Below are 27,660 nucleotides of genomic sequence, written 5' to 3'. Positions count from 1 at the left end.
ATTAATCAAACGTAATAATTTTTTCTGGGTACATGATACCATACAGCATCCATATCAAACTTGCGCGGGCCGCACTAACATTAAACTTTCATATGAAGGCGGGGGCCTCAAACTAGTGTCCTGCGGGCCGCGTGTTTGAGACCCCTGATCTAGGGAATAGTGAGTGGGTGATTTGGGGTGGAAGGTGGTGCCTCCGGTCAGGGCAGAAGGCACCGCTAACCATCTTCTGACACTGGCACACTCCACGCACGCTGTGTCATCGTGTTTGTCTGCCATTCATTCCGCCATCGCCTCCCCACTTCCTAAAAGATGTTTTAACCCGACTCATCCTACATGTGACCCCTGCATTTGTGCGAGGACCCCCAACCTCCAACACCCTGCAGTGTGTAACGATTGTGAGCGGATGTTGGGGACACTATGTGCCATCGCCACACGTTACAGATATGAAACCCCTACTGGGCTAATGTATGGGCCCGCCTGCTTCACTGCAGTTGGTCTCAGTGACCTCTCTCCTGGACTTGTTTGACCTCTGACCCATAAGACTTTTTCCAGCTGCATTTTAAAACATGCTGATCGGGTGTGTTGTGTTTAAATCTTTTTCTTTGACTTTCCAATTGCGTTCTTTGGTGAAGTGTATCTGTGTGTGCTTGCATACAGGTGCCAACCCCCTACAGACCAATGCTTTGGGACACTCGGCACGGGCCTACGCCAAAGAAGGAGAAGTGGGTACGCTTCTGCAGGAGTGGGAAGGCAAGGTAGGACACGCTCATCCCATTCATCTTTGCAGGCAATTTGAACAACGTCGTTGTGAATATGTTGTTTCCCGGTCAGCACATATGTGTTACTGCCTCAAACACACACACACATGGACACAAACACTCCTCAGGAGGTCTTTGCTTGAGTGACAGCTGCTGGGGTGTACCAGAAATAGAAAGCTGGTGGAGGTTAACTGGGGTTAAAACCTGTTAAAGGGTTCAAATGTGACAAAACGATACACTCAACACCACGCATCACTCCATGAAAATAAATACTGTATAAAGTGGAATTTTAATATTGAGAAGTGGTTGTTACTAAGAGATTGTTTGTTTGAAAATTGTATTTGTAGTAGTAGTACAATGATATTTCAGGCTCAGTACTGGCAGTATTTACAGTGAAGAAAATAAGTATTTGAACACCCTGCTATTTTGCTATTTCTCCCACTTAGAAATCATGGAGGGGTCTGAAATTTTCATCGTAGGTGCATGTCCACTGTGAGAGAGATAAACTAAAAAGAAAAATCCAGAAATCACAATGCATGATTTTTTAACAATTTATTTGTGTGATACAGCTGCTAATAAGTATTTGAACACCTGAGAAAATGAATGTTAATATTTGGTACAGTAGCCTTTGTTTGCTATTACAGAGGTCAAACGTTTCCTGTAGTTTTTCACCAGGTTTGCACACACTGCAGGAGGGATCTTGGCCCACTCCTCCACACAGATCTTCTCTAGATCAGTCAGGTTTCTGGGCTGTCGCTGAGAAACACGGAGTTTGAGCTCCCTCCAAAGATTTTCGATTGGGTTCAGGTCTGGAGACTGGCTGGGCCATGCTAGAACCTTGATATGCTTCTTACGGAGCCACTCCTTGGTTTTCCTGGCTGTGTGCTTCGGGTCGTTGTCGTGTTGGAAGACCCAGCCACGACCCATCTTCAATGCTCTGACAGAGGGAAGGAGGTTGTTCCCCAAAATCTCACAATACACGGCCCCAGTCATCCTCTCTTTAATGCAGTGCACTCGTCCTGTCCCATGTGCAGAAAAACACCCCCAAAGCATGATGCTACCACCCCCATGCTTCACAGTAGGGATGGTGTTCTTCGGATTGTACTCTTCATTCTTCTTCCTCCAAACACGCTTATTGGAATTATGACCAAAAAGTTCTATTTTGGTCTCATCTGACCATAAAACTTTCTCCCATGACTCCTCTGTATCATCCAAATGGTCATATGCAAACTTAAGACGGGCCTTGACATGTGCTGGTTTAAGCAGGGGAACCTTTCGTGCCATGCATGATTTCACATCATGACGTCTTAGTGTATTACCTACAGTAACCTTGGAAACGGTGGTCCCAGCTCTTTTCAGGTCATTGACCAAGTCCTGTCGTGTAGTTCTGGGCTGATTCCTCACCTTTCTTAGAATCATTGAGACCCCACGAGGTGATATCTTGCATGGGGCTCCACTCCGATTGAGATTGACCGTCATGTTTAGCTTCTTCCATTTTCTAATGATAGCTCCAACAGTGGACCTTTTTTCACCAAGCTGCTTGGTAATTGCTCCGTAGCCCTTTCCAGCCTTGTGGAGGTGTACAATTTTGTCTCTGGTGTCTTTGGACAGCTCTTTGGTCTTCGCCATGTTACAAGTTAAAGTCTTACTGATTGTATGGGGTGGACAGGTGTCTTTATGCAGCTAACGACCTCAAACAGGTGCATCTGATTCAGGATGATACATGGAGTGCAGGTGGACTTCTAATGGGCAGACTAACAGGTCTTTCAGGGTCAGAATTCTAGATGATACACAGGTGTTCAAATACTTATTTGCAGCTGTATCACACAAATAAATTGTTAAAAAATCATGCATTGTGATTTCTGGATTTTTCTTTTTAGTTTATCTCTCTCACAGTGGACATGCACCTACGATGAAAATTTCAGACCCCTCCATGATTTCTAAGTGGGAGAAATAGCAAAATAGCAGGGTGTTCAAATACTTATTTTCTTCACTGTATATAGTAAGTATTTGGACAGGCACAAAAATGATATGATTTTACACTGAAAACAAAAGTAAAAAAATACTAAGGAAATGCAGAAAGTATTGCTTTGCAGTGGAAATTTGTAGATTAATTTCCTCGTACCGCTCTATTCAAATACTCCCAGGTGCTGAATGATTTAATAAACAGCATAAATATGTCACCAAGTTTATAAAGCCTGCTCTGTTGCATGGCAAAACAGCACAGCAAAACAATGGAGGGCATTGAAGGATGGAGTGATGCAGACTGATTAGTGTCAGAATGCATATAGACATGTTAGACATATTATAATGCTAATATAGCATTATATTATATCTGACATTGTTTGCCTTTTTTTCCAACTATTTCATGTCTACGCAACACACCATGTACTCAAACACAGCTAATTTGTTCCAGATAGTTTTGTAGTTATGGCATTGATAACCTGTAAATGTTTTCTAACATGATTAGAGCCATTTAGACATTAAATAACACTATTAACACTGGGATTACCTAATATATCAATATTAATAGAAAAAAATAATACATATTAGATATAAATAAGATGACGCAGTCGCAGTTCCTTATTGTTTTTTTCTGGACAGTGTATTTCCTGTCACAAGACAGTAATGGCGGCTTTAAATGGCTTGAGACACTCGTGTTCCCTGGGGGACCATAGTGCCAGGCGGACAGGAAGTGATGTCGAAGGTTCCAGATGCCATATGATTATTATGTTATTGTGTAATATAATTCCATAATTTAAAGCTACAGTAACTGCCTGATCATGTACACATTGAGGCGACACCTAGTGGCCAATGTAGAATACTATGCTGTACTCACAAGACTTTATGCTTTCAAATACTTGATCGATGAATATGTATTTTTTGTACTAGTATTAGTGAGCATTTATTATTTTTGAAAAAACATGATATAGTGAGGGAGCAATAACTTCATAGATGATTCTAATTATTTGGCTGTTTAATAGTACAAATGAGTACTATTAGTCTGCCTCCACGTAGGAAGCAGATGGATGAATCAGTGGATGATTCTTGGGTAAATTTGAAGATTGTTGCAGAAGTGAGATTTGTTCCAGGAATGAAGGTAATTGCAGACAAGTTGGATGAAAATTAATTTAAAGCCGAACCACATGAGCACCACTGAACCACATTTATTCATTCATTTTTACCTTCTAGTTCCAGGAGGCGCAGGCTAAGCGAGAGGCGGAGGAAAGGAGGAGGTTCCCCCTGGAGAGGAGGCTGAAGGAGCACATCATCGGACAGGAAGGGGCCATCAACACCGTCGCTTCAGGTAACTAAACCTGTTGTGTACTATACATGTAAATGCGGTTATTGATTTAGAACAGGGGTCTCAAACACGCGGCCCGCGGGGCCAATTGTGGCCCGCATGACACTAGTTTGAGGCCCCCAGCCTTGATATGAAAGTTTAACGTTAGTGCGGCCCGCGCAAGTTTGATATGGATGCTGTATGGTATCATGTACCCAGAAAAAATTATTACGTTTCATTAATGTTCATGTTAAAGGTTAAATAACTGTTAATAGTTATCCTCCCTATCTGTGTGGAAGTGGTAAGTTTTTGGCTATTTAAGTTGAAAGGAAATAACTTGAAGGCTACCGTTTAGGTCGCTAGCTCTCTAGTTTGCGAGTTAGCATGTGTCTCAAGACCCTGCAGTTGCGCAATATGTTGTAAATAAAAAGAGTATAAATGTGACTATAGTCGTGTTTTGTCATGTCTACAGGGCTCTAATAATGCTTTGTTAATTTAAAAAAAATAATTTGTCTACCCATCAACTATAGTATGTGGTTTCTTAAGTTTTTATTATTTGCCATTTATTATTATTATTATTATTATTATATTTATTTATTGCTGATTGATTTTCTTTATTCTTGATTTGTTTATTTATTTTTCATCTTATTTTGTGTAGAAAAATAAAAATTAAGATATTTTAGAACAGTGGAATGTTATCAGAGCTTTTCTTGTAGAAAATTGGAACCAAAGCAAAGTTTTTTTTTTTTTTTTTTTAATAAATGCGTTTTTTTTTGGGGGGGGGGGGGGGGTGGAAAACCTGATTGCAGCCCAGTCTCACCCAGACCCGAGCTCCAGTGGCCCCCAAGTAAATTGAGTCTGAGACCCCTGATTTAGAATGTTACATCCGACATAAACGATAAACCTTTTTGCCCTAATGATTGTTTTCTTTTGTTTTGCTCCCTCTCTATTACTCTTTTTTTGTTTTCTTCCCTGCTTAGCTGTCCTCCAGCAGGAGGAGGGTTCAGACAGACCGGTGTAGGCTGTAATTGGTTAATTGTGATGAATGTGCTGTCTGTCAGATGTAGTACACAGGTGCTGTGCGTGCTCCTGTGTGTGTGTGTGTGTGTGTGTGTGTGTGTGAGAGAGAGAGAGACAGCTGAGAAGGCCAGGCTTGGAGCCGCCAGTTAACGCGATTACCGAGAGGAGACATACTACAGACTCCCTCATCCCCCCCTTCCCCATTTGGCTTTCTCTCCTCGGTCCTCCATCTCCATCACACCCACCGTCCCCCTCCTTTTTTCTACTTTCAGTTTATAGCCTATACAGTACCTCCAGCATCTTTCCATCATGGTTCTTTACAGGGCTAGAGATGGTAAGCAGTGTGGAGAAGTAAAGAACTCTGTCAGGACAAAAGTATCGCTTGCACTCTTCTGGATTGACTTTATTTTTTTTTGTACCTCGTGAGCATTGACCGGCAGGGATAGTACAAAGAGGAAGGAGGATGAGTTAGAGCACAATAACACACAGACAGTAAAGAGCCGATATTACACCAGGCATCCACAGAGGCCTGGTATTGATCTGTGTGGGTGTGGGTGTGTGCAGAGGGTAGGTTATGTGTTATTTTTATGATTGTTTTTTACAGTTTCTGTTTAGATTTTGCAAGCTAATGAACTCTCTCCCAAAGGCGGGACAGAAAACTGTAAGCTGTAATGTAATTTTTAGGAGCAAACGCTGCCTTTTCTTTTGAATGAACAGGAACACAATATTCAAAACGGTCAAATCTGCGTATGCCGAGTCAATCCTAAAAGTTATGTAATTTTATTTTGATGCATTTTTGTTGTGTTTCCATATTTTAAGTGTTTCAAAAGAAATGACCCAGTCAGCGCCAGGATTGTGCAGCCAGAGATGAGAGTCATGGGTCTTTGGGAAGGTGATAAATGGTTGCTGTTATCATGGCAAATTGTACTGAAAGCTACACAAGACATGGCCACATTGATAAGGGAATACAGCTTATTGATCTCAGGGATGTATTAAAGTGACTACGCGCGCACAGGCACACATAGGACATAAGAGAGAGAGAGCGAGCGAGAGAGAACGTAGGCTGAATGCCGTCAATTATTTCCAGTATATTTTATACATTGTAAAAAATATTTGACTAAAGCCGAACCTGATTGAAAACAACCAAACTGAGGTCATGCATTGTGCAATAAAGGCATCTTTAAAATAAAAAATAAATTTCCTTTGGACATAATTGAAGAAAAATCACGCTTCACAAATGTTTCACACATTTAAAGCTATGAATATTTCTCACTTGTCAGCTTCAGCAGCTTAATTTTTTTTTGGTGCAAAATTTGCAACAGTACTATTATCATTATTATAATATGAGTCAATGCAAGTACCTGTATGCGATTACGTCCACTTTGTCCTCCGGGAAGGGCTGTAGATACTGCCATTGCAACATGCGGTGTGCCACTCTTGTTGAGCCACAGGAATTGTTTGCCTAAAAGTATGTCGTACATTATCAGTTTTAGTAGAATATACATTTAAATATCAAAGTAGTTTGCATATGTAAATCACCCATGCTAATCTTATGAGTTTTGAGCTAGCACATTAATAGAAACGCTGTATCTTATGTAAATCATGATTGAAATGCTTTTATTGCATTTAATGCATGTTCAGTTTTATAGTGCTTCTGAAATGGAACTCAACTGGTCTTTATTGATAACCTGTTAGCAGAGACATAATGCCACATCGCCCCGCCCCCCTCAGGAGGCAAGGGGACGCACCTCAATATTTGAGAATGCATCTTTAGTAGTCTCAGTCTTTCAATAAGTACACCTGCACAAGCCGATAAGAACATACCAAAGCCATTAATGTTCAGTTTGAGTTATTATTATGAAAACCAAGTAATGCGTACATGTTATATTTCCCATGTGTTTGTAAACAAATATTTTTGTACACTGTTGCCAAATAACCGATAATATCAGACAATGGAGGAAACTTTGTTGTATAGCCTGATGCTTCCTGCAGTCTTAATGTCACACACCAGGCCTGCAGCAAGATAAACACACACACACACACACACACACACAGTAGAAATACACAAACTCCATAGGAACACACAGGAAGGAGGTTAAATTGATCCAGGTTTAGCTCTCAGGGCTAAGAGTTATTGAAGAGAATCATCCCGCTATAATCATGTTAGAGCCGACCAGACCTGGCCAATACACACTTCCGTGTGTGTGTGTGTGTGTGTGTGTGAGAGTGTGTCTGGGAGAAAGCTCATTTGTTTTGTGCCTCCTTCCTTTCCTTGTTCTTGTCAGGCTCCTCTGAGAAATGTCAATGCGTCCTTCTGTCAAAGTCGCTCTCAATCAGCTAAAACACGCACAGAAGGTTACGCCGTCATTCACGCAGCCATTGATAAGACAGGCGGAGCTTGTCACGTTTCATCAGCGGCCATCTTTGACACACTTGTTTGTTTCTGCGCCTCATTCTCTGTTTTCTTATCTCCATCAGGCCTCTTTATCTCCCTCCCTCCGCCCTCCCCTTCTTCCTCCTCCCGTTATCTTTTGTTATTCCCCTCATCTCTTCATCTCTGCCTCCATCTTCTTCCTACCGCTACTTCTCTCCCCCTGCCAAGTATCACTTCTTTACAATTATCAGCTATTCTTAGCGAGTTTAACACTTGTAGAGGAAGTCAGTCTTGTCGGGTTTAATAAGCTGCAACAGCTCAAAATAACTAAACAGGAAGTGACTCATTTTATATTGGTTACGTCAGTCGAAGTATGGTCTGAAAAGCTTGAAAGTGATAACATTAAAGTTCATTACAATATCTGTAATATATTACAATAGTGTTGAACAAATACGCAAAACCTACACAAACTCTCAGTGGGAGGGTGGGACACTGTTGACGGACTACACTGCCGATGGAGATGTCATAAAACTTAATGTGGAAAAATCCAAACAATCCCTTTAATAGCATGACAGGCACGCACCATATTGTACGTAAACCGGGGCGTACGCTAACCAAGGTTCCACTGTAACTAAAAGACAAAAAGAAAAATTCCTCCTTCGAGATTTCAACCAAAGTGTCATGGTTGCTTGATACAACTTGTGCCAACATGCCTAAAATATCATTCATTCATTTTCTACCGCTTATCCTCACGAGGGTCGCGGGAGCCTATCCCAGCTGTCTTCGGGCGAGAGGCGGGGTACACCTTGGACTGGTCGCCAGCCAATCACAGGGCACATATAGACAAACAACCATTCACACTCACATTCATACCTATGGACAATTTGGAGTCACCGATTAACCTAGCATGTTTTTGGAATGTGGGAGGAAACCGGAGTACCCGGAGAAAACCCACGCATGCACGGGGAGAACATGCAAACTCCACACAGAGATGACCGAGGGTGGGAATTGAACCCTAGTCTCCTAGCTGTGAGATCTGCGCGCTAACCACTAGACCGCCGTGCCGCCCGCCTAAAATATCCAACATACCAAAACAATACACATTATATATTGGCTAATATGTATTCATACAGACTCACTACATAACAAATATCAAAGTATTCCGCCATCTAGGCCCCAATTATGTTCATTTCTGCTCCAAAAGCCTCTTTTCACACAGATCCCACTGCCTCCATTTATTCCCCTGTGCCTTTTTACACAGGGTATTATCGAAATACAGTACCATCCTGCAATCAGAGGCAAGACGTAAACGCCTGTTGTGATGTATGAGGTGTTTCAACACAACAGCTTCAGCTTTGTCCCGCCATTCTGTGTTGGTGCCATTTACACAGGAAAATGCTGTTGTGTAAAAGGGGTTTAAGTCAAGATTCCGAAACCACAAGAAATACACTCTTGACTTGTCCGGCGTGCAGCATATCATGCTGCCTTTGTGTACGTGAGAGTGTGGTTGCTGGGGTGATGGCAGGGTTGGGTAGGCACTCCTCTTTAAGCAAACGTGTGTGTGTGTGTGAGGCTGCGATCCATGCTAAACTGATTTTGCCCTAGCTGCGCCAGGGAGGCTAACACAATTACTGCTGGCTAATGGTCCCACTGACTGTGGGGGGAAGGAGATGCATTGTGGGTAGCTTTCTGGAGATCTCTTCGTCTTGCTCCCTCACTCTGCATTCCATCCTTTCTCTCTCTCTCTCTCTCTCTCTCTCGCCCTCCCTGATTCTGCACCCAAATGCCTCTGACCTGTCTCTCATCCTTGCCCTCACGGCCCTTAATCAAAGTTACTGGGATACCAGCCACCGTCAGGTCAACTCGGGTCTAATGGGTGAAACTTGGAATAAAAGCTAAGTCAACAAATGCAAATGTTTCCAATAATGGCCTCTTTTCTGTCTTTGTGTGTCTCTCACCGTCCAGCCATCAGAAGGAAGGAGAACGGCTGGTACGATGAAGAGCATCCGCTCGTGTTCCTCTTTCTTGGCTCATCAGGAATTGGTAAATCACTTAGTCCTTTACACCCAACACTTTCTCTCTCGGTTTGTTCTCATGAGGTGACAACAAAAAACCCGCTGGCAAAACTAAGCTAAGAAAACTATGTCCTCATGAAATACAGTAAAAATTGGCATATTTCAATACAGCTGCAAATGGTGATTAATCATGACTAATTAATTATTGATTAATTGTTTCCTGATTGAATATAGCCTACAAATATTCCATTCATAAATAGTATTCCTACTTTGTGGAAATTCACTTATCACGGTCTTTCCTGGATTCAATTAACTGTGATAAATGAGTTAATTATTGATTAATTAATTAACCACTTGGTAGTTGTGGTTAATCATGATTAATTAGCCACCTGGCTCGTTGTGATTAATCGCGATTAATTGGAAGAAACTGATCTGATTAGAACTTTTACCATTTGACAGCCCTAGTTCTTGGAGTTCTCTATTAAATAAATTTAGCTTCTTCCTACTCCTTTTGTGGACACGTGGAACTGTGAACTGCACTGCGTAATCTACTCAGGTGTTCAACCATAATATCTTGGCCAGCTACTACATGGATATTATAGTTCTTTCTGTTGTTCAGGGCCATACATATTGCAAGTGTACCCGAAATTACCAATGCATCAACATTCAATCAGGTTGGAAAATCTTGTCATGGAAAAAGTGTTGTTGTGGTGTAAGGGGAAGAAAAGACAACATGGGACATTATGGGATGGAGCGACTGCTACGAAAGGCCACAACGGTGAAATGACAGTCCAAAGAGATAGATGAAGGCAGAGACTGTTCATATTCTCTGTTGCCCTCAGCGACAAACAGTGGCCGAGAGACATCAATATTAAACACAGCAACAAGACACACACACACACACACACAGGGTTATACCCATCTGCATACCAAACACAAGACATCAATATCTAATATGAGCATTTATATGCTGAATATTTTCCAGACAATCATGAAGTGGGCTTCTAGAGATGATTGAAGTCTCTTTTTGTTTTGTAGAGGTTGCCTCTGAGATTAAGACCAGTACTTAAAAGACAGATCAGCCTTCTGTGTGGAATGACAACAATTTCCGAAATGTGCTCCCAAAAATCACAGATTGTTTTGAAGAATAGAAAATAATGTAATTATATGTGTGCTGGTGAATAATGGAATCATCTGTCTGTTTTGTCTGGTCCTGTGCATTACAGGAAAGACTGAGTTGGCCAAACAGGTGGCGCGCTACATGCACAAGGACATCAAAAAGGTGAACACGGACACTGACCTATCACACACACAGATACAAAGTACATAAGTTGCAGAAGAAAGATAACCAAATTATTAGATACAAGGCTTTTTATACCGTATATAGCATGTGTGTACGTAATACAATCGTCCCTCGCCTATATACGGTTCGCTCTATATGGTTTTTAAAAAAAAAATTAATACATCATGCTGTTTCCTGATTGAATATAGCCTACAAATATACTATTCATAAATAGTATTCCTACTTTGTGGAAATTCACTTATCACTGGCTTTTCTGGATTCAATGAACCGTGATAAATGAGGGATTACTGTATTATGTTTAATAAGTGGATGGAATTCGAAGCATAAAGGTGGAAAAACAATACCTCTGAATATAAAATATGATAATTAATTAGTGTATTGTCACTCTCCCAAGGGATAAAGTGTTTTGATTCTGTGTTGATTCTCTCAACCATTGTGCAATTCCAGGGGTTCATCCGGATGGATATGTCGGAGTTCCAGGAAAAACATGAGGTAAAATGCGTTTTAAGTTGTAGCATATGCACACCAAAACAGACCAATCAACATCCAGGGGTGTGGAAAAGTGTTTGCCCCATTCCTGATTTCACTTTGACTTTGACTAGGCCACTTCAAAGTCTTCATTTCGGAATTCTTCAGCCATTCAGAGGTGGATATTGTCCTTCTGCAGCACCCAAGTTGGGTTCAGGTTGAGGTCACGAAAAGATGGCCGGACTTTTTGGTAGACGGTAGAATTCCTGGTTCCATTTGTCACAGCAAGTCTTCCAGTATGTCCTGAAGCAGCAAAACAGCCCCAGACCATCACACTACCACCACCATATTTTACTGTTGGTATGCTGTTCTTTGTCTGAAATGGGGCGTTACTTTTACACCAGATGTAATGGGACACACACCTTCCAAAAAGTTCAACTTTTGTCTCATCAGCCCACATCATTTTCCCAAAGGTCTTGGGGATCAACAAGATGTTTTCGTCTTGGAACTCTGCCATTCCCAATGTCTTTCTTATGGTGGGAGTCATGAACACTGACCTTAACTGAGGCAAGTGAGGCCTGTAGTTCTTTGGATGTTTGTTGTGGGGTCTTTTGTGACCTCTTGGCTAATTTTGGTCGTCCAGCCACTCCTGGGAAGGTTCAGCACTGTTCCATGTTCCAGAGCTTCATGGCTTTATAACCTTTTCCAGACTGATAGATCTCAATTAATCTCAGTTAAGTCTTACGGATCATTTGAAACATTTACGTAAGCGTGACAAACGTGCAAAAATTCAAGAACACTTTCACACCACTGCAAATCTGCGTTTGCATTCATTTGCAATGTTTTGGACTGTATCCTTTCCTGTTTCTCTCCCGTCAGGTAGCAAAGTTCATTGGCTCTCCACCGGGATACGTCGGACACGAGGAAGGAGGTCAGCTGACCAAACTGTTGAGGGCGTGTCCTAACGCCGTTGTCCTGTTTGATGAAGTGGACAAGGCTCACCCTGATGTCCTCACCATCATGCTGCAGCTCTTTGATGAGGTGCGTAGGCGGAGGGCCAAATTAGCTTTCACTCTTAAATGACAGCGTTTGTGCTGACTTCACCCTCAGGGTCGTCTTACAGACGGCAAGGGAAAGACCATTGAATGTAAAGACGCCATCTTTATCATGACGTCAAACGTTGCAAGTGAAGAAATTGCCCAGCATGGTCTACAGCTGCGGCAGGAAGCGGAGGAGGTCAGCCGCAGGAAGCTGGCAGATAATCTTGGTGAGGGAGCAACACAACACATAACCTTTGGAGCTGGGATAGGCTCCAGCTCACCAGGATAAGCGGTCCTGTCATAGTTCCCCAATAAAAAGTGACATTGAATTGTGGATTTCCTCAGAGGACGTCCAGAAAGGTGATGACATCAGAATCTCAAGGCAGTTTAAAGATTCCGTTATTCGACCAATCCTGAAGGTACCCTTTTTCTTGTGCGCTGAACTGCATGTGACCTGAACAAGTCCAGTATCATTCCTCAAATTTTAATTCTTGTCTCAGGCACATTTCCGGAGGGACGAGTTTCTTGGTCGGATCAATGAAATAGTCTACTTCCTGCCCTTCTGTCACTCGGAGCTGCTCCAGCTGGTCAGCAAAGAGCTTAGCTTTTGGGCTAAGAAGGTATGGAATGCCACACCTTACACCGCCTTTGTGTTTTTGGTTTTGTTTTGCACACCTTTCAGATTTCGCTTTAGAACTAGATGAAGTCATTTCAGTAGAAATTGTGTGTGGATGCGGGAATACTGAAGCTGAACTGAAAATGTAGACTATGATGAAGTCTATTCACCGACTGAAGATGGAACTATCAGTTTAGGAGACGACCAGTGTACCTCCTGAGATACATCACCGTGTAGAATAATGGAATGTTACAGTAGGAGGCACCATTTATTTTGTTTTTAGCAGAATGGTTGGACTTGGAATCTTGGAAAGTAGAAACGCAGACTGAATGTTGAAATGTATGAATACATTCAATGAGAATTGAACCAGCAACCATCAGGTTGGGAAACTTAGTTATGTCACCTCGCAGAAAAAGGTAAATGTTTCGGTAAAGCACAAAGGGAAATGATTTTCCGCCAGTAGGGGGCGCCAAATAAATTGCCCATTCATTTTCAGTAGCCACGTATACATGGACCCAAATATTCCAATTCAATTCGGGTTATTTGCTCAAACGGAAAGAATCTAACCTTTGTATACACCTCATTCCAAAAGAAAAGTGCCAATCCGAATGAATATGTAATCCGATTTACAGGGGTGGAATATTCCTTTCCCCAATCCGATTGAGGTATCTTGTACCCGCTCAATCGGAAAGTTGTCAGACTGCGTTCTTCTTTGTGGTGTTTTTCTTCTTCTGTTGTTTATTGGCGGTTGGCAAGCAGCTTTCGTGTGCATTAGCGCCATCTGTGGAACAGAATCTAAACCCTTCTATACGCCATTCACCAGTCCAGTTTTAGTAAAAAAGAAAATACATATCTATATTAAACATGTGCCGAGCTTAATTATAAAATATTAGCAAGATTGAAGTTGATCTTTTCCTGTTCCCGGGTGCGTTCTTTCAGCGAATGCTGAGATATGACGTAACATGCAGCTCGAGACGTTCTTCAATTTAAAAAAAATGGAGGTGAGCAATCGGCACTGGACTGCTGCGGAAAGTTTGTTTTTGATTCAAACTAAATTTCAAGACTGGACGAAGGAAAAACTGGGAATACAGAGTTATTCCAACAAGTGTAAGAAAAACTCCAGGAAGTCAGTATCACGTGATGTTGGTGTTTACGTTTTACTGGGCATGCCCCATTGACTATTCTGGTTGATTATAGCGGCGCATGTAGACACGTGATTGGAATATTCCTTACCATGTATACCATTGCATTCGGAAAGAGAAAAACTCATGTAAACGTGGCTAATGTTACAGAAAATCTGAAATTCCAGTGAATATGGGATTTGAAAGGTCCTGGTAGATAGAATATGTCCGGACAGAGCTGAACATTTCAATGTTGGATTGGTTTGGAAACGTGGAAGGAGTTAGCAGACAATAAATAAAAGTAAAGTAAAGTAAAAATGCTCTCAGCATTCACACAATTACAGCGGTGTGAGTGGGGGCTCCTTGCACCCTGGATGATAAGCCTGCATGTCCTCGAGTGAGAATACACGGCCTCACCCACTGGGTCCTGCAGAATCTTTGTGCCTCTCTGTCACACGCACACACAAATCAATATAATGTGCCAGTGCCACTCGCTGTAATGTGATTACAGTCTTTAACATGTGGCGTCTTCATCAATATTTAATTATTAATATTACCGCCGGTGTCCCAACAGCCAACAGAGCCCTGCAGGCGACTGATCGCAGCCTGACTTGTGACGCTCCCTGACTGTTTGTGTATGTGTGTATCTGTGTGTGTATTAGTAGAGACTCCTGGTTCTAACATGGCATGATACAGTATGCGTATTCCAAATGAGTATCCATAGCTGCCTCTTCATTGACCGGAGTGTTAACGTGTAGCTAAATAAGCAGCACTGATCATTACTATTGATTGGTGTTTGATAAAAAACGCATTAGGGAAGCGTCGATTAGAGCAAGTAAAAATGCTGCAGGACATCTTCTCTCTGCCTCCGTGTTCATCTCTCTTGTCATACTGTGTTTATTGCATATTTTTCAGCCGTGACTAACCTGTCTTTTTTTCCTGTGTGCGCACCATCATTAGGCAAAGCAGCGCCATGACATCACTCTCCAGTGGGATCGCCCAGTCCTGGACCTGTTGGCGGGCGGATATAACTTGCATTACGGAGCACGTTCTATCAAACATGAGGTACAAAGACCAACATATCAAACTTTTAAAATAACAAAATGACCCCTGGCAGATGTTTCTCAGTTGAAATAGACAACAAAGCAGCCGGTCTCTGATAGTTTCTGTCTTTAGGTGGAGCGGCGGGTGGTAAACCAACTGGCTGCAGCCTACGAGCAGGAGCTGCTGCCCAAAGGCTGCACCCTGCGCCTCTCTGTGCAGGCCGAGAACCGCGAGGAGCACGGGGCGGCCAGTCTACGCTTGGAAGTGGTCGGGGAGGACAGCTCATCCAGAACGCTGGATATCCGCCCTCCGCTCAGCCCCGAACACTAAGAGTTTGGAACGTATTTAGCAATAAAAAAAAAAAAGTACCTCTGATACTGCAACACATCACGGCCTCTTTTCTTTCACTACACATGTGCACTAGCAATATGGCAATTTTAACACAACATCCAGGACGCATGTCTTGCACACTCATGTATGTGCGTTGTTATCATCACAAATATGTTGTGCAAAGCATAAGCTAGTTGAAAAATATTTATCAAATATTCTGTATATCATAGATGTGTGATATTCACTTTAATATTAATGCACATTGTACATATAGCAAGAATCCCTCACAAGCACGGGTTGATAAATATTACAATACAATTTAGCAGATGTACATCAATCCAGTTATATAAATACAAGTTTTATGTGACTTGCTTCTGATTATGCATGCTAATTGTGAAGAGTTTGTGCTGTGTTGACATTAAGAGAAATTTAGCGGCGTGAAGAATAGAATATTCCCATTAAGGAATGGATCATAAATGTTTCAGATGTGATGGAACCACATTTGTCACCGTTGTGTGCCAACCTCCGTCGTGTAAATAAAGTCATCACAACAAAAAGCTAATTCTTGTTTTTGTTCTGTTTGTGTCACACTGACTGACACCGCTGATGGATGTCTGTGTGTGTGTGTCCCTGGGTGGGAGTCGTACTACAATAATGCCTTGTCCACCTTGGGAGACGACATGACAGGAGAATTTCTTTGGAATTCTGTTCTTGTCTTGCAGGGAATGCAGGGAACATCACATCCAGCCTGCTGCAATGCTTTTCTCCGTGGGGAAGAATTAGTATGCAGGGGGAAAACATTCATTCACTCCCTGGACCCCCCAACAACAAAACAATGTTCTTGTTGGACTGTTGTGTTGGTCCTTCTATTCACTTACAGTACAACTCATGTGGCATTGTCCCAAATGTAGTATTTTAAATGATACAATACATTCTTACATATGCTAACACCATCCAGCGCAGGTCAAAATATTATAGTATAATATTTCAACTGAGGGTCGTGTGGTTAGTGTGCAGGCCTCACAGCTAGGAGACCAAGGTTCAATTCCACCCTCGGCCATCTCTGCGTGGAGTTTGCATGTTCTCCCCGTGAATGTGTGGGTTTTCTCCGGGTACTCCGGTTTCCTCCCACATTCCAAAAACATGCTAGGTTAATTGGCGACTCCAAATTGTCCATAGGTATGAATGTGAGTGTGAATGGTTGTTTGCCTATATGTGCCCGAAGACAGCTGGGATAGGCTCCAGCACCCCCCACGACCCTCGTGAGGATAAGCAGTAGTGAATGAATGAATAGTATTGCAACTGTATGACAAAGTAAATAGTAACTGTGATACAACAAATGTTTTTTCCTGTTTTTTGTCAGTGAGGTTTTATATACCTTTGACATTCATTTTGATTTTTAAACACCTGATAAATATGTAAAATGATTACATACTGTATGACTGACAATGATACTTAATACATATGGTTGCAAAAGTGTATGCAATAGACATCTTTCATGTCTAAAGTAGTATCAGGTTGTGCACTTTAGCTTTTTTTCAGCGTGTGCACGAGTGTGTGTTCATTTCCCCTCCCTGAGGATGAAGACGAGTCTTAAAGGGGTGGGGGGAGAAGGGGCTCTTAGTGTGTTCGTCGGGCTATTTCTGACTGCTGCCATTTCTCTGATTAGATTATGGAGAAACACAAACCTGGCTCTCCATCATGTCCATAACCTTCCTGCCGCAGCGCTTGCTCACTCGCTCGCTTGCTTGTGTGTGTGTGTGTGTGTGTCCATCTTCTGCTGCCAGGACAAATGGAGGCGGGTTCAAGGTGCTGGAAGAGATGCATAAGGGTCAAATGTCACACAATGCATCAGTGTTACAAGTTAAAAACAACAAGATGTTGCTATAATGCTAAAGTGGGTCTGTTACATAAATGCTAGCATCCTTATAGTGGGGCCATTGAGTGTATTTGTGCACTGGCTATTGTTTGTTGAAAAAATATGCAGTATATTTAGCGCCTTTTGGTACCACTTCTCACTGTATTGTTACATGACCTTTAGTACAGTTCAAATAAAAAAGTGAGCATAATTATTTTGGTAAAGGGAGAACGGATAGCGGAGGTGTGCCTCGTGTTGTGTCCATTGAGTGTGTAGGGGTAGTGCAGTCAGGTGGAGGTGGTGAATGATGGGACTACTGGATCATCCCATCATTATCATATCTGTTCCTGCTCTTAACACTGGATTTTCAGCCATGTCGCTCCCCTCCTCCTCCTCCTACTCTTCCTCCTCCTCTCACTGAGGCCGGGAAAAGCAATCGATAAGCTTCATCCAGCCATCTCTCACTTTATGAAGAGGCTCAGACGTTCTTATATTGGGATGTCCAAACCTTTCCCACATACTGAATAGTCCAAATGTAATATTTGTAAATGTTGTCAACAGACTCAGACTAATTAAACTGTGTTTACAATATGCAAATGCACATCAACAGATTTTACAAATTCATTCATTTTCTACCGCTTTTCACAGGGTACATATAGACAAACAACCATTCGCACTCACATTCATACCTATGGACAATTTGGAGTCGCTAATTAACCTAGCATGTTTTTGGAATGTGGGAAGAAACCGGAGTACCCGGAGAAAACAGATTTTACTAAGGTGCAAAAGTTGTTTGATTTCAAGAGTTCCGTTTTTTTCCGTTCATTTGCTAAAGTGATCCTCGTAAGCCCCTGGTCGGGGTAGGGTCTCCCAAGTCAAACAGGTCCTATAGGTGGTAGGCCATGGCTTGGTCTTGAAATGCATGGCTTTGGCTGGGATCCATGACTGACATTTCTGAGGTAGTCCAAAATAAAATCCTAAGTTGCAAAGCTGTAGGGGTGAATGGGTTTTGTCCTGATTTTCTTCAGGTTCTGAATGTTTTGGGACTGTCTTGGTTTGCACTTGTCTTCAACATAGAACATGGAAATCGGCCACAGTACCTCCGGATTGGTATAGACTAGGATTGTGGTCCCTTTTATCAAGATGATTAACCAAAGGATGGGTTCCAACCGCAGGGGGATGAAATCCTCAGCCTCCTTGGAAAAGTCCATTTCTGAGTGCCTCTTATTGGCCGGCCGATGCCGCATCTGCACAATCTGAAATATGTAAAAACAGCCGGGCAATGAGAGAAGAGGCTTTTTGCAGTTGTGCTGTTCTAAGACCCGCTTAAATGGTAGGCTGACAGGGGACGTCTGTATTAGGTTTGTGGTGTCAGGAGTAAATTTTGGGTATATTCTATCTTGGTTTGTGTACTGATTTCTCCCACCCTCCACTCGACACCCACCAGGAACTCGCCTGCAAGTTTCCTTCAGTGCTGGAGAAAAGGGTACAACCTTTAGTCAAACCTACAGGAGGGGTGCAATGTGTTTTTTGTCTTGTTGAGGAACACTGAGCCAGCTCTACACCCTTGCAAGGGAGTTCACCCAACTGGTCCACTAGTGCTTTGTGGACTTGGAAAAGGCATTTGACCTCGTCATGTACGGTGTCCTGTGTGGAGTACGGGGTTCATATAGCACCTGGTTCACTTTACCAGCAATAAATCTACCCAGTTCCTGGTAAACAAGGGGTCCAGTTTGGGGGCCTTAGGATTTCATATCTGTTTGTTTACAAGGTGCAATTACTAGCTTTTACTGGGGCGGTAGTATGAAGTATGAGTATGAAGCTTTTTGGATGACTCTACAAATGTGAGGTCATGGTTCTGTGTCAAAAAAGGGTGGATGGCGCAATTTAGGTTGGGAGGGAGGTCTTACCCCATTTGTTTAAGAGTAAGTGAAGCAAATGGGAGAAGTATTTCTCAAAATGGAGTCGCTGGCAGGCTTGAAGCTAAAGCTCTCAACAATCATGTCTCAAGTCTTCACTTCCCAACTGAGACTGCTTCTTTGTGACCCACACAGTGAAATAACGACGACAAAGCATATTATTCTTATTATTTCGCACTATGAGTATCAACTTTTTGGTCTTTTGTTACCGTAAACACCTCTGCTAGCACTAAAATGACTTACCGAGTGTCTTTGTCGTGGTGGTGCACGCGCATGAGTTCGTCACGTGACGCGCCCCCCTCCAGAGAATTAGCATAAAAGGCTAATAAAGAACAACCACCAGCAACAGAAAAAAATCAAGTCTCAAGTCTTCACTTCCCAACTGAGACTGCTTCTTTGTGACCCACACAGTGAAGGAACGACGAAAAAGCATATTATTGTTATTATTTCGCACTATGAGTATGAACTTTTTGGTCTTTATTTTTACCTTGAACACCTCTGCTAGCACTAAAATGACTTACCGAGTGTCTTTGTTGTGGTGGTGCACGCGCATGAGTTCATCACGTGACGCCCCCCCCCCCCAGAGAATTAGCATAAAAGGCTAATAAAGAACAACCACCAGCAGCAGAAAAAGAAAAACACAAGCAGTCTGTCCGTCATTCTTTTAAAGAAAAGGAACAAATCCATTCCGCCTAATTCGAACCTTGCTCAGGGACAGCTCGCGTGGCAGATTGCAGCCTAATTAGTTTAGCGGGAAATGTAATTCAATTAAGTTTCCACAGCTCGGCGAGGCCCGCCGCTGGGCTGCTTTGAGAGCTGCAGATCTAATTAGCTTGTTTGGAGAACATCTACCAGCACGTGCACGCGCGTGGACGCTCCAGATGCGTGCGCGTCTGCTCGGCTCTCCCGGGACCCGTTTATTTTATTTCATTTTTTTTTTTATCTTAAAAAGCTTCTTTTTAAGTAACATGCCTATCCCCGTTAGCGTCATACTGCAGGACAACGGCCCTCCCTTCATGTATGCATGCATCATGGATGCTTATATGAATGATATTTGATTTTTTTTTCAATAATGTGCACCGCTTATTTTGGCTTTTATGCTTTTCTGCACACATGACTATGACAAATATTGTTTTTCAATAGTCTGGACACTATATTGCATGAAGATGTTATCTTACATCACATATTAATCCAAATTAAAATGTTTTCCTGCTAAATTATACAATAGTGTCGATGGTGGAGTGTGCCTGTATTTTTTTATTTTTATACAAATGTTTTTTATTTGTTGTAAAATTACAACTTTATTTAAAACCTAATTATTACAACTAGACATTTTCAGCTTTATATCATTCAAAAGGGCCCCCTTTTTTGTTATTATTCTTCTATTTAATTGTTTCAAACGCACTACAATTTTCTTGCTATCTTGTAAAATGACAATTTAAATCAAAATTTCATGATGACATTTTTCAGTTAATATGACTTTTATTCTGTTAAATTTCTTTTTGCCATTCTACCATTTTCCCCTTAAATTACAGCTTAATTCTACAACTATTTGCTTACTTTTTGACACATTTGTGAACTAAATTTTCAGCTTTATTTTTATAAAAAATGCCCCCTTTTTTCTTCCCAATATTTTATGATATTATTGTGCTAAAATTAGGACCTTAGTTTTGCAAATCAGACTATTTTTTTCCTTGTATTATAACTTAAAATACATCACTTTTTTCTATTCTATTCTAGTAAAAAATATATTATACTATTATAACAATAATTATTACTGGATGAATGCTTTGGTAATCTTTTTTTTTTTGCTTTTAAAACGATATTTTTGACCAATAAATGCTACACAGAAAGACGTGAACGCACCATCATGTCTTTTAAACCTGTCTATCTTTGTACCATGCGTTTAATCCTCCTTGTTGTTCTTCTATTGCTTCTATTTAGCCCGCATAAACCACAAATACATCAGACTCATTGTCATCTAATCATTTCCAGAGTGTTGATATCGTGCTGCACATTATACGATGCTGCTGCTGCTGCTGTTGAACACATCAGCACACATCAGCACTTGAACGCAACTTGCTGTGCTGCTGTGCACGGTTGCTTGTCGTCTCTATAACGCGCTGAGAGGAGTGTGATGGTGTCCACGCAGACAGCGTCACGGTGCATTGCAGTAATTGGGAGCAAAAGATGTTTGGGTGGGGGGGGAGACAAGGGCCCGAGACTGCATGATGAGAGGGAAAGGGGGGGGGGGGGGGGCTTGCATGTAAACCAACGGCTGTCATCCATCAAATAGTGCACAGTGAGGGCTGTGCTGCAGACTCCAGCACTGATGGGTGACTGCTGATGTTATTTTACACGCCATTGAATCAATGGGGGGGGGGGGGGGGGGGGTCAGCACAGACTTCATGTAAGGTCACTTTATATCAACATTGCATGGAAGACAGCAACACTCATAGTCATGTCAACTAGTCTCCACTGCTGCAGCTGATTGGACAGAATTCAATTCAATTTCATTTATTTATCGACAATAATAAACATATGGTAATGGTTTTATTTCATTTGAACATGCATTAGATTACAATTGAATGCATCCCATAATCAGTTCCCAGTTCCAAAAGGAGTAGGAGGAAGCAAAGCTTATTAAATCCTACCCCTCCATCTGGTACTTTTACAATCAGTAACTGTTACATTTGTTCACTTCCTGCTTTCCTAATACATTTTTAATTGTTTTATAATTTTTTTAAATTTATTAAATTATTAAACTTATGAAATGTAATTAAATGTTATTATATTATATATTTATTAATTTTTATTAATTAATATATAATTAAAATAATTATTTATTATTTTTTAAGTACTTTTACAATCAGTTTTTAATTGTTTTATAATTCTTTTTAATTTATTAAATTATTAAACTTATAAAATTTAATTAAATTTATTATATATTTATTCATTTTTATTAATTAATTATTTATTGTTTTTAAGTACTTTTACAATCAGTACCTGTTACATTTGTTCACTTCCTGCTTTCATAATATAGTTAGGGGGTTTTTTTGTTTGTTTTTTTTTATTTTTTGTCCAGTACCAAAGTACGAGGTGATATGACCATACAATGACATAATGGGTACCACTGTCAATATAGTGATACATATATTGTTATTATATGTGGCTCGTGCAGGTGTACCTAATAAAGTGGTCGATAATAGTCTTGCAAATGTCGACTTTACAACAAAAAAACAAGGATAATGTAATTATGTCCAATTCTGGTTATAATGCATAGTGTGATTAATTATTATAATAATGATTATTTTTGCACCTGCATCCATGAGGATAGGTAACAGCTTTGCAGCACCTAGGATGATGATGCTGCATGTTCCTTCAGTTTGCATGTCGGATGGAGGCAGGCATGCAGGATGAGTGACAGCTTCACTTTTGCACCACACACACACACACACACACACACAAAACATATTGTATGTACCCACACACTAATTGTTTATGTTGAAATTACACCAGTCGTTCATATGTGAGGTATGGATTCCCAGAAGCGTTTATAATCCCTATATAGTCTCTCTCTCAGGGGCCCTCAGGGGCCTCTAGGGGACCATTGTGCCCCCCCCCCCCTAACGTGTTGACTCAAACGTCATGAATGAAAAAGATCCACGTTACTGTTTCCGTCATGAATGTAAAAGTCCAAAGTTAAAACCTCCGTGAAGGAGAGGTCTCCCCCTGCGCTAAGTGGGGCACCAAAGGGCGGATTAGCGGCCGGGAAGAGAGCGTCCTGCATGCTTTGAAGGGATTAAATGTTCCAATGGCTACAAAAAAAAAAAAGAAGGAAAAAGCGGGAGGTTTGCTCTTTTTTTTTGTTTGTTTGAGTCGTTTAACTTTGGAAACTGTTAAATGTTCTCTGTAAAGTCACCTCTGAACCCACCAGACGGCCTCCTGGCTGCGTGGGCCTAAGATGTTCATAATGCTGAGATCATATTGACAAAAACGCATAATAATAATAATAATAATAATAATAATAATAATAATAATAATAATAATAATAATAATAATAATAATAATAATAATAATAATAATAATAATAATAATAACACATTGAAATAATAATAATAATAATAATAATAATTAGCATGTATTTACCAGCATATCAAACGGATTAATTGATTAATGGGTGGTATTTTCAATTCTTATTTAATCTTTTTAATTTTAAAAACAACAATTATCTCCATAATTTCAATATTATCATTCTAAAATAGACGCCATTTTAGGATTGAGAGGCAACCAAAATGTAATTCAACCTGATTTGTTTATTTTTAGAAATGACAAATAGCAGTTAGTGCAACAGTGACATGAATTAATTCAATTAATCTCTATTTATTTGGGCCTATAAATACCAAATAAACGTATGAAACACATTATAATAATTGTTATCCGTTTCAGCCACCAACAATTAAATACACATGGAATAGTAAATTCATAAAAAAAGGCAAAATGTATCAGTTTAATGACAGGATAGGTGTGTGTGTGTATGTGTGTGTTTTATGAAGCGTGCAATATGACTTATCACATCTTATGACAACCAACAATAAACTTAAACCAATTTATGGGGCGTCAATGTGTTTACGGTGACTGTTCGCTAGTCTCTACGGCCACTCCTTTCTCTTCCTCTTTATATATATATATATATATATATGTGTGTGTGTGTGTGTGTGTGTGTGTGTGTGTCAGTGTCGTCCATCCATCAAACTGACGCGCAATCTTGTGACGCGTCCGTAAAAGTGATCGGAATCAAATCAAAGCTTTTAATCTCAGCAATCACCCGTCACATCTGGAATTTCCCAGCCACATAAAGACCTCCCGTGTAGAATAAGTCATTTTATATAGCAGATAATAATAATTATTATAATAATAATAATAATAAATGTCTAATCTCGTTTATGCGTATGTTGCTATTATGTTTATAATAATCGAGAAACAGCAAATAAACGTTGGTTATTCGATGTAGAATAAAATGAAAGACGGTAATAAATGTGCTCACAATAACAGATTAACAGCAATTTCATATGGAGCGATGCCGTCCGATAATGGACTCAGGGCAGAAACAATGACTTTCAATAAGAGGTGTGGCGTTCTGGGGAGCGCGTGGGCGTGGCCGCGAACCAGTAGGCGTGGCCATCATTGTCATGGAAACTAGACCACCGCCTCGCTATTGTCCCTTCGCTCTGCCAACTTTATTATAAGCGGGAGCAGAGCAGCGGCGTGCTGTCAAACGGACAGCGAGACCCACGCAAGAAGTAGCAGGAAAAAGACGCTGGATTGGATTTGATTAGATAGAAGGAAGACATCGCGGCTATTTAGCGGCAACTTTTGGGGAGGCAAACACGCGTGGAGGAATAGCGGACACCACCAGCCGGCCGATCTCCATGTATAAGATGGATTACTCCTACCTGAACTCCTATGACTCCTGCATGGCGGCCATGGAAGCGTCGGCCTACGCGGACTTCAGCTCCTGCAGCCAGGCCAGCTCCTTCCAGTACAACCCCATCCGGAGCGGACCCTTCTCCAATCCGGGATGCACCCCGCTCAGCACGGCCAGCTGTACTCTGGGAGCCCTGAGGGACCACCAGCCGGCTCCTTATTCATCAGGTAGAGCAGACTTACCTGGGAAAACCAGAGCAAAAAAATACATAATAATTCACATTCTCCGAACACATAACTTTATTTACAAAGACAAAAAAGCTGAAACAGTGATTATAACCTGATGCCTGCAGAAGCTCATTACATTTGGATTATTTTGTTGTTGTTAGGCCTGGTTTTCTCGAACACTAATAATAATAATAACAATAATAATAATCGTTTCTGTGGAAATATGTTTTATTATATTCATTTAGTGTCATAGTAAAATATTTCATTGAGCTTCGGGAGAATTTGTGTCCCTGTCGTTGTCATATTTGCCATTTGGATATTTTTTTCGTTCACCAAATTAAAATATTTTTTTATTTTTAGTTTTTTTTAGATAAAATTTGAGATAAAATTGTAAGAGTTAGGCAATTAGGCTTTTTACTCCTACATATTTTATAAATAATAAAAATTAATGTAATCGTGTAATGAATGAATTACAATGCATTATCATTGATTTTAAAAATATATGAGTTCTGCTATTCGTTAAATTTCTAAAATAATCTCTTAATATCATAATAGAATCAACTAAAGATCTAATAATATACAATGTATACAAAACCCAATTAATGGCCCGACCCCCTTTAAAAAATATTTATGATGATATGACACAGTGTCACTATAATAAAGTGGATTATGTGAAATGTTGTATATGATTTGTATTGTGAAGCCCATTTGGTTTCCTTTAAAAAGACAAAAATACATAAAGTGTGTATTAAATATACATTTTTTAAAATATACATTTTTTCCTCCCCTCACAGTTCCTTACAAGTTCTTCTCAGACCCTTCGGGCCTGAATGAGAAACGAAAGCAGAGGCGCATCCGAACCACATTTACCAGCTCCCAGCTAAAGGAGCTGGAACGAGTCTTTGCAGAGACCCACTACCCGGACATTTACACCCGAGAAGAACTGGCCCTGAAGATAGACCTGACAGAAGCCAGAGTACAGGTGAGATGATAGGAGGTGTTTTTAGAGGGTCGTTGTGTTGTAGAAGATGGATCCAGATCTCAATATGGTTTGTGTGTGTCTGTGTGTGTACCAGGTGTGGTTTCAGAACAGGCGTGCCAAGTTCCGTAAGCAAGAACGTGCTGCCAACGCCAAAGCCAACAGCTCTGGCGGCCCAGGGGGCAACACTGCTACCGGCGGTTCTGCGGGAAAGAAAGTCGGAGAGGCCAGATCTTCATCAGATGACGACGAGTCCAAAGAATCCACCTGCAGCCCCACACCCGACAGCACGGCGTCCCTGCCCAGCTCGGCCAACGGCAACCTGGGCAGCCCCTCCAGCCTGAGCCCCAGCCCGGCTCCGACCAACAGCGGCTACGCCTCCAGCTCTCCGGTTCTACAGGGCCTCAAAGCGCCCAGCTGGTCCAGCCTGGGGCCGTCCAACCCAGCTGTGGCTCAGCCCGCCGCCCAGACGCAGGAGATTCTGAAGGCCTGGCAGCCGGCGGACAGTATGACGGGGCCTTTTGCGGGAGTCCTGTCCTCGTTCCACAGAAAACCCAACGGAACCATCAAGACAAACCTGTTCTGAAGCACACAGAAGGAGCAAAATCAACAGAGATCTTCTACAACTTGGGACAGTCGGGATGTTTTTGGGGGGCTGATCTGACTCAAACCTCATCTGTCACACACACACAGACACACACATGCACTACAATAGTGCTCATGAGCATGCTGGTCGGGTACCGGTTCTAAGCAGAAGTCCACACATTTAACAACGACTTCCTCAGAGCACAGAAGAAGGAAGAGGAGCCCCTAAATCCAATTAGAGGAGACCCTCACTTCATCCCTTCCTGCCTCTTTACTGTAACAAGCCCCCCTGACCTTTCTCAGTGTGACCCCCCCCCCCCCCTCCTGGTGCTTGCAGGCCCATCACATCCAACAGTAGCTACTTTGTTCACATGCAGTAACTTCAGGCCACTTTTACAAACTGGAAATTAGACATTTTTTTTTTAACTTACATGACCGAAGAGTGTTTCCTGGTCACCCCCCCACTTCCACACACACAGAGTTGATGAGTCAGCTCTTTTTTTTTTCCTGAAAAAGACAAAAATAAGTAGTGACAGATGAGGTTTCTACTGTGTTCCAGATATTAAGAGATGGTCCTCTTCTCCTCAACAGACTCATGCTTCATCTCTTTGCCATGACTGCGGTATCTACTGGAAAAAAAAGGGACAATATTAGTATTTATTATTATTTTTTAAATGTGTCACCATAGAATTTTCTTTAAAAAAAAAACGGCTCATGAAATTGTGTGACTAAAATCCTGTAATAATATAAAATATGAAAAAAAAAAAGACACCACATTTTGGTTTTTCCAAATTGATTTCTGTTTCACAGAAACTACAGTGAACGACACATTATTATAGCACTACTGATTATTCTAATAAATCTACATTATGGAAGCACTACGTGATGTGTTTAATGACCTCTTATTGTGTGTGTGTGTGAATGTTAAATATACACTACATGAACATATCTACAACAAAGCTTCTCCCTTTAATTCCCTGGGATAGATCTACACTAACATGGTACTTGAACGCAACAGATCAGATTGGAAAGGCAGCGTTTTGGTGCATTTACATATTTTGTACGGATAATATTTCCGCTTTATTCTTGTAAAGTCAGGTCTATTGTCTATTGTAAAATTCTGACTTTATTCTGGTAAAATTCTTTTCGGTTTTAATTTCATTTTTAATTTTCTTGTTTAATTTTATTATTAGAATCTACAGCCGCGGGCAAGCAAATGGGCCGCACTTTGGACACCCCTGGATTAGACTATGCAAAAATACAAATACATATTCATAAATAACACTATACAC

At 41.1% G+C, this 27,660-nt stretch overlaps 2 protein-coding genes and 1 long non-coding RNA gene across 3 annotated transcripts in view; 2 read left to right on the top strand and 1 right to left on the bottom strand.

Annotated features, from left to right (window-relative positions):
- Positions 1-14,955, bottom strand: part of LOC144899678 (uncharacterized) — a 33,041-nt gene extending 18,086 nt beyond the window's left edge. The window contains exons 1-2 of the long non-coding RNA XR_013628019.1: positions 14,925-14,955; positions 6,423-6,523 (exon numbers count right to left, since the gene is read on the bottom strand). This is a non-coding gene — a long non-coding RNA (uncharacterized LOC144899678). The remainder of the gene's footprint in view (positions 1-6,422; positions 6,524-14,924) is intronic.
- Positions 1-15,934, top strand: part of clpb (ClpB family mitochondrial disaggregase) — a 36,129-nt gene extending 20,195 nt beyond the window's left edge. The window contains exons 6-16 of the mRNA XM_058079437.2: positions 658-755; positions 3,951-4,065; positions 9,401-9,478; positions 10,677-10,732; positions 11,201-11,245; positions 12,101-12,262; positions 12,332-12,488; positions 12,607-12,680; positions 12,762-12,881; positions 14,959-15,063; positions 15,175-15,934. Of these exons, the coding sequence (XP_057935420.2) occupies positions 658-755; positions 3,951-4,065; positions 9,401-9,478; positions 10,677-10,732; positions 11,201-11,245; positions 12,101-12,262; positions 12,332-12,488; positions 12,607-12,680; positions 12,762-12,881; positions 14,959-15,063; positions 15,175-15,372 (1,208 nt within the window). The 3' untranslated portion in view covers positions 15,373-15,934. The remainder of the gene's footprint in view (positions 1-657; positions 756-3,950; positions 4,066-9,400; positions 9,479-10,676; positions 10,733-11,200; positions 11,246-12,100; positions 12,263-12,331; positions 12,489-12,606; positions 12,681-12,761; positions 12,882-14,958; positions 15,064-15,174) is intronic.
- An 8,607-nt stretch (positions 15,935-24,541) lies between these two features.
- Positions 24,542-26,450, top strand: phox2a (paired like homeobox 2A). The gene is made up of 3 exons (XM_058079438.2): positions 24,542-24,804; positions 25,599-25,786; positions 25,881-26,450. Exons 1-3 carry the CDS (start codon positions 24,582-24,584, stop codon positions 26,367-26,369), a joined length of 900 nt encoding a protein of 299 aa, XP_057935421.1. The 5' UTR covers positions 24,542-24,581; the 3' UTR covers positions 26,370-26,450.
- The last annotated feature ends 1,210 nt before the right edge of the window (positions 26,451-27,660 follow it).

This window comes from Doryrhamphus excisus, linkage group LG8 (assembly GCF_037039965.1).
Source record: "Doryrhamphus excisus strain RoL-2023G ecotype Guam linkage group LG8, RoL_Dexc_Guam_v1.1, whole genome shotgun sequence".
NCBI lineage: Eukaryota > Metazoa > Chordata > Actinopteri > Syngnathiformes > Syngnathidae > Doryrhamphus > Doryrhamphus excisus.
The sequence above is the reverse complement of the archived record's forward strand: the minus strand, read 5'-3'. Positions and strand labels throughout refer to the sequence as shown.

Excerpts from the sequence above, each read along its gene's own strand:
- phox2a (XM_058079438.2), top strand. The coding sequence starts at position 24,582 with ATGTATAAGATGGATTACTCCTACCTGAACTCCTATGACTCCTGCATG. Across the intron at positions 24,805-25,598 it reads GCCGGCTCCTTATTCATCAG|TTCCTTACAAGTTCTTCTCA; the intron begins GTAGAGCAGACT and ends CTCCCCTCACAG. Across the intron at positions 25,787-25,880 it reads TGACAGAAGCCAGAGTACAG|GTGTGGTTTCAGAACAGGCG; the intron begins GTGAGATGATAG and ends TGTGTGTACCAG.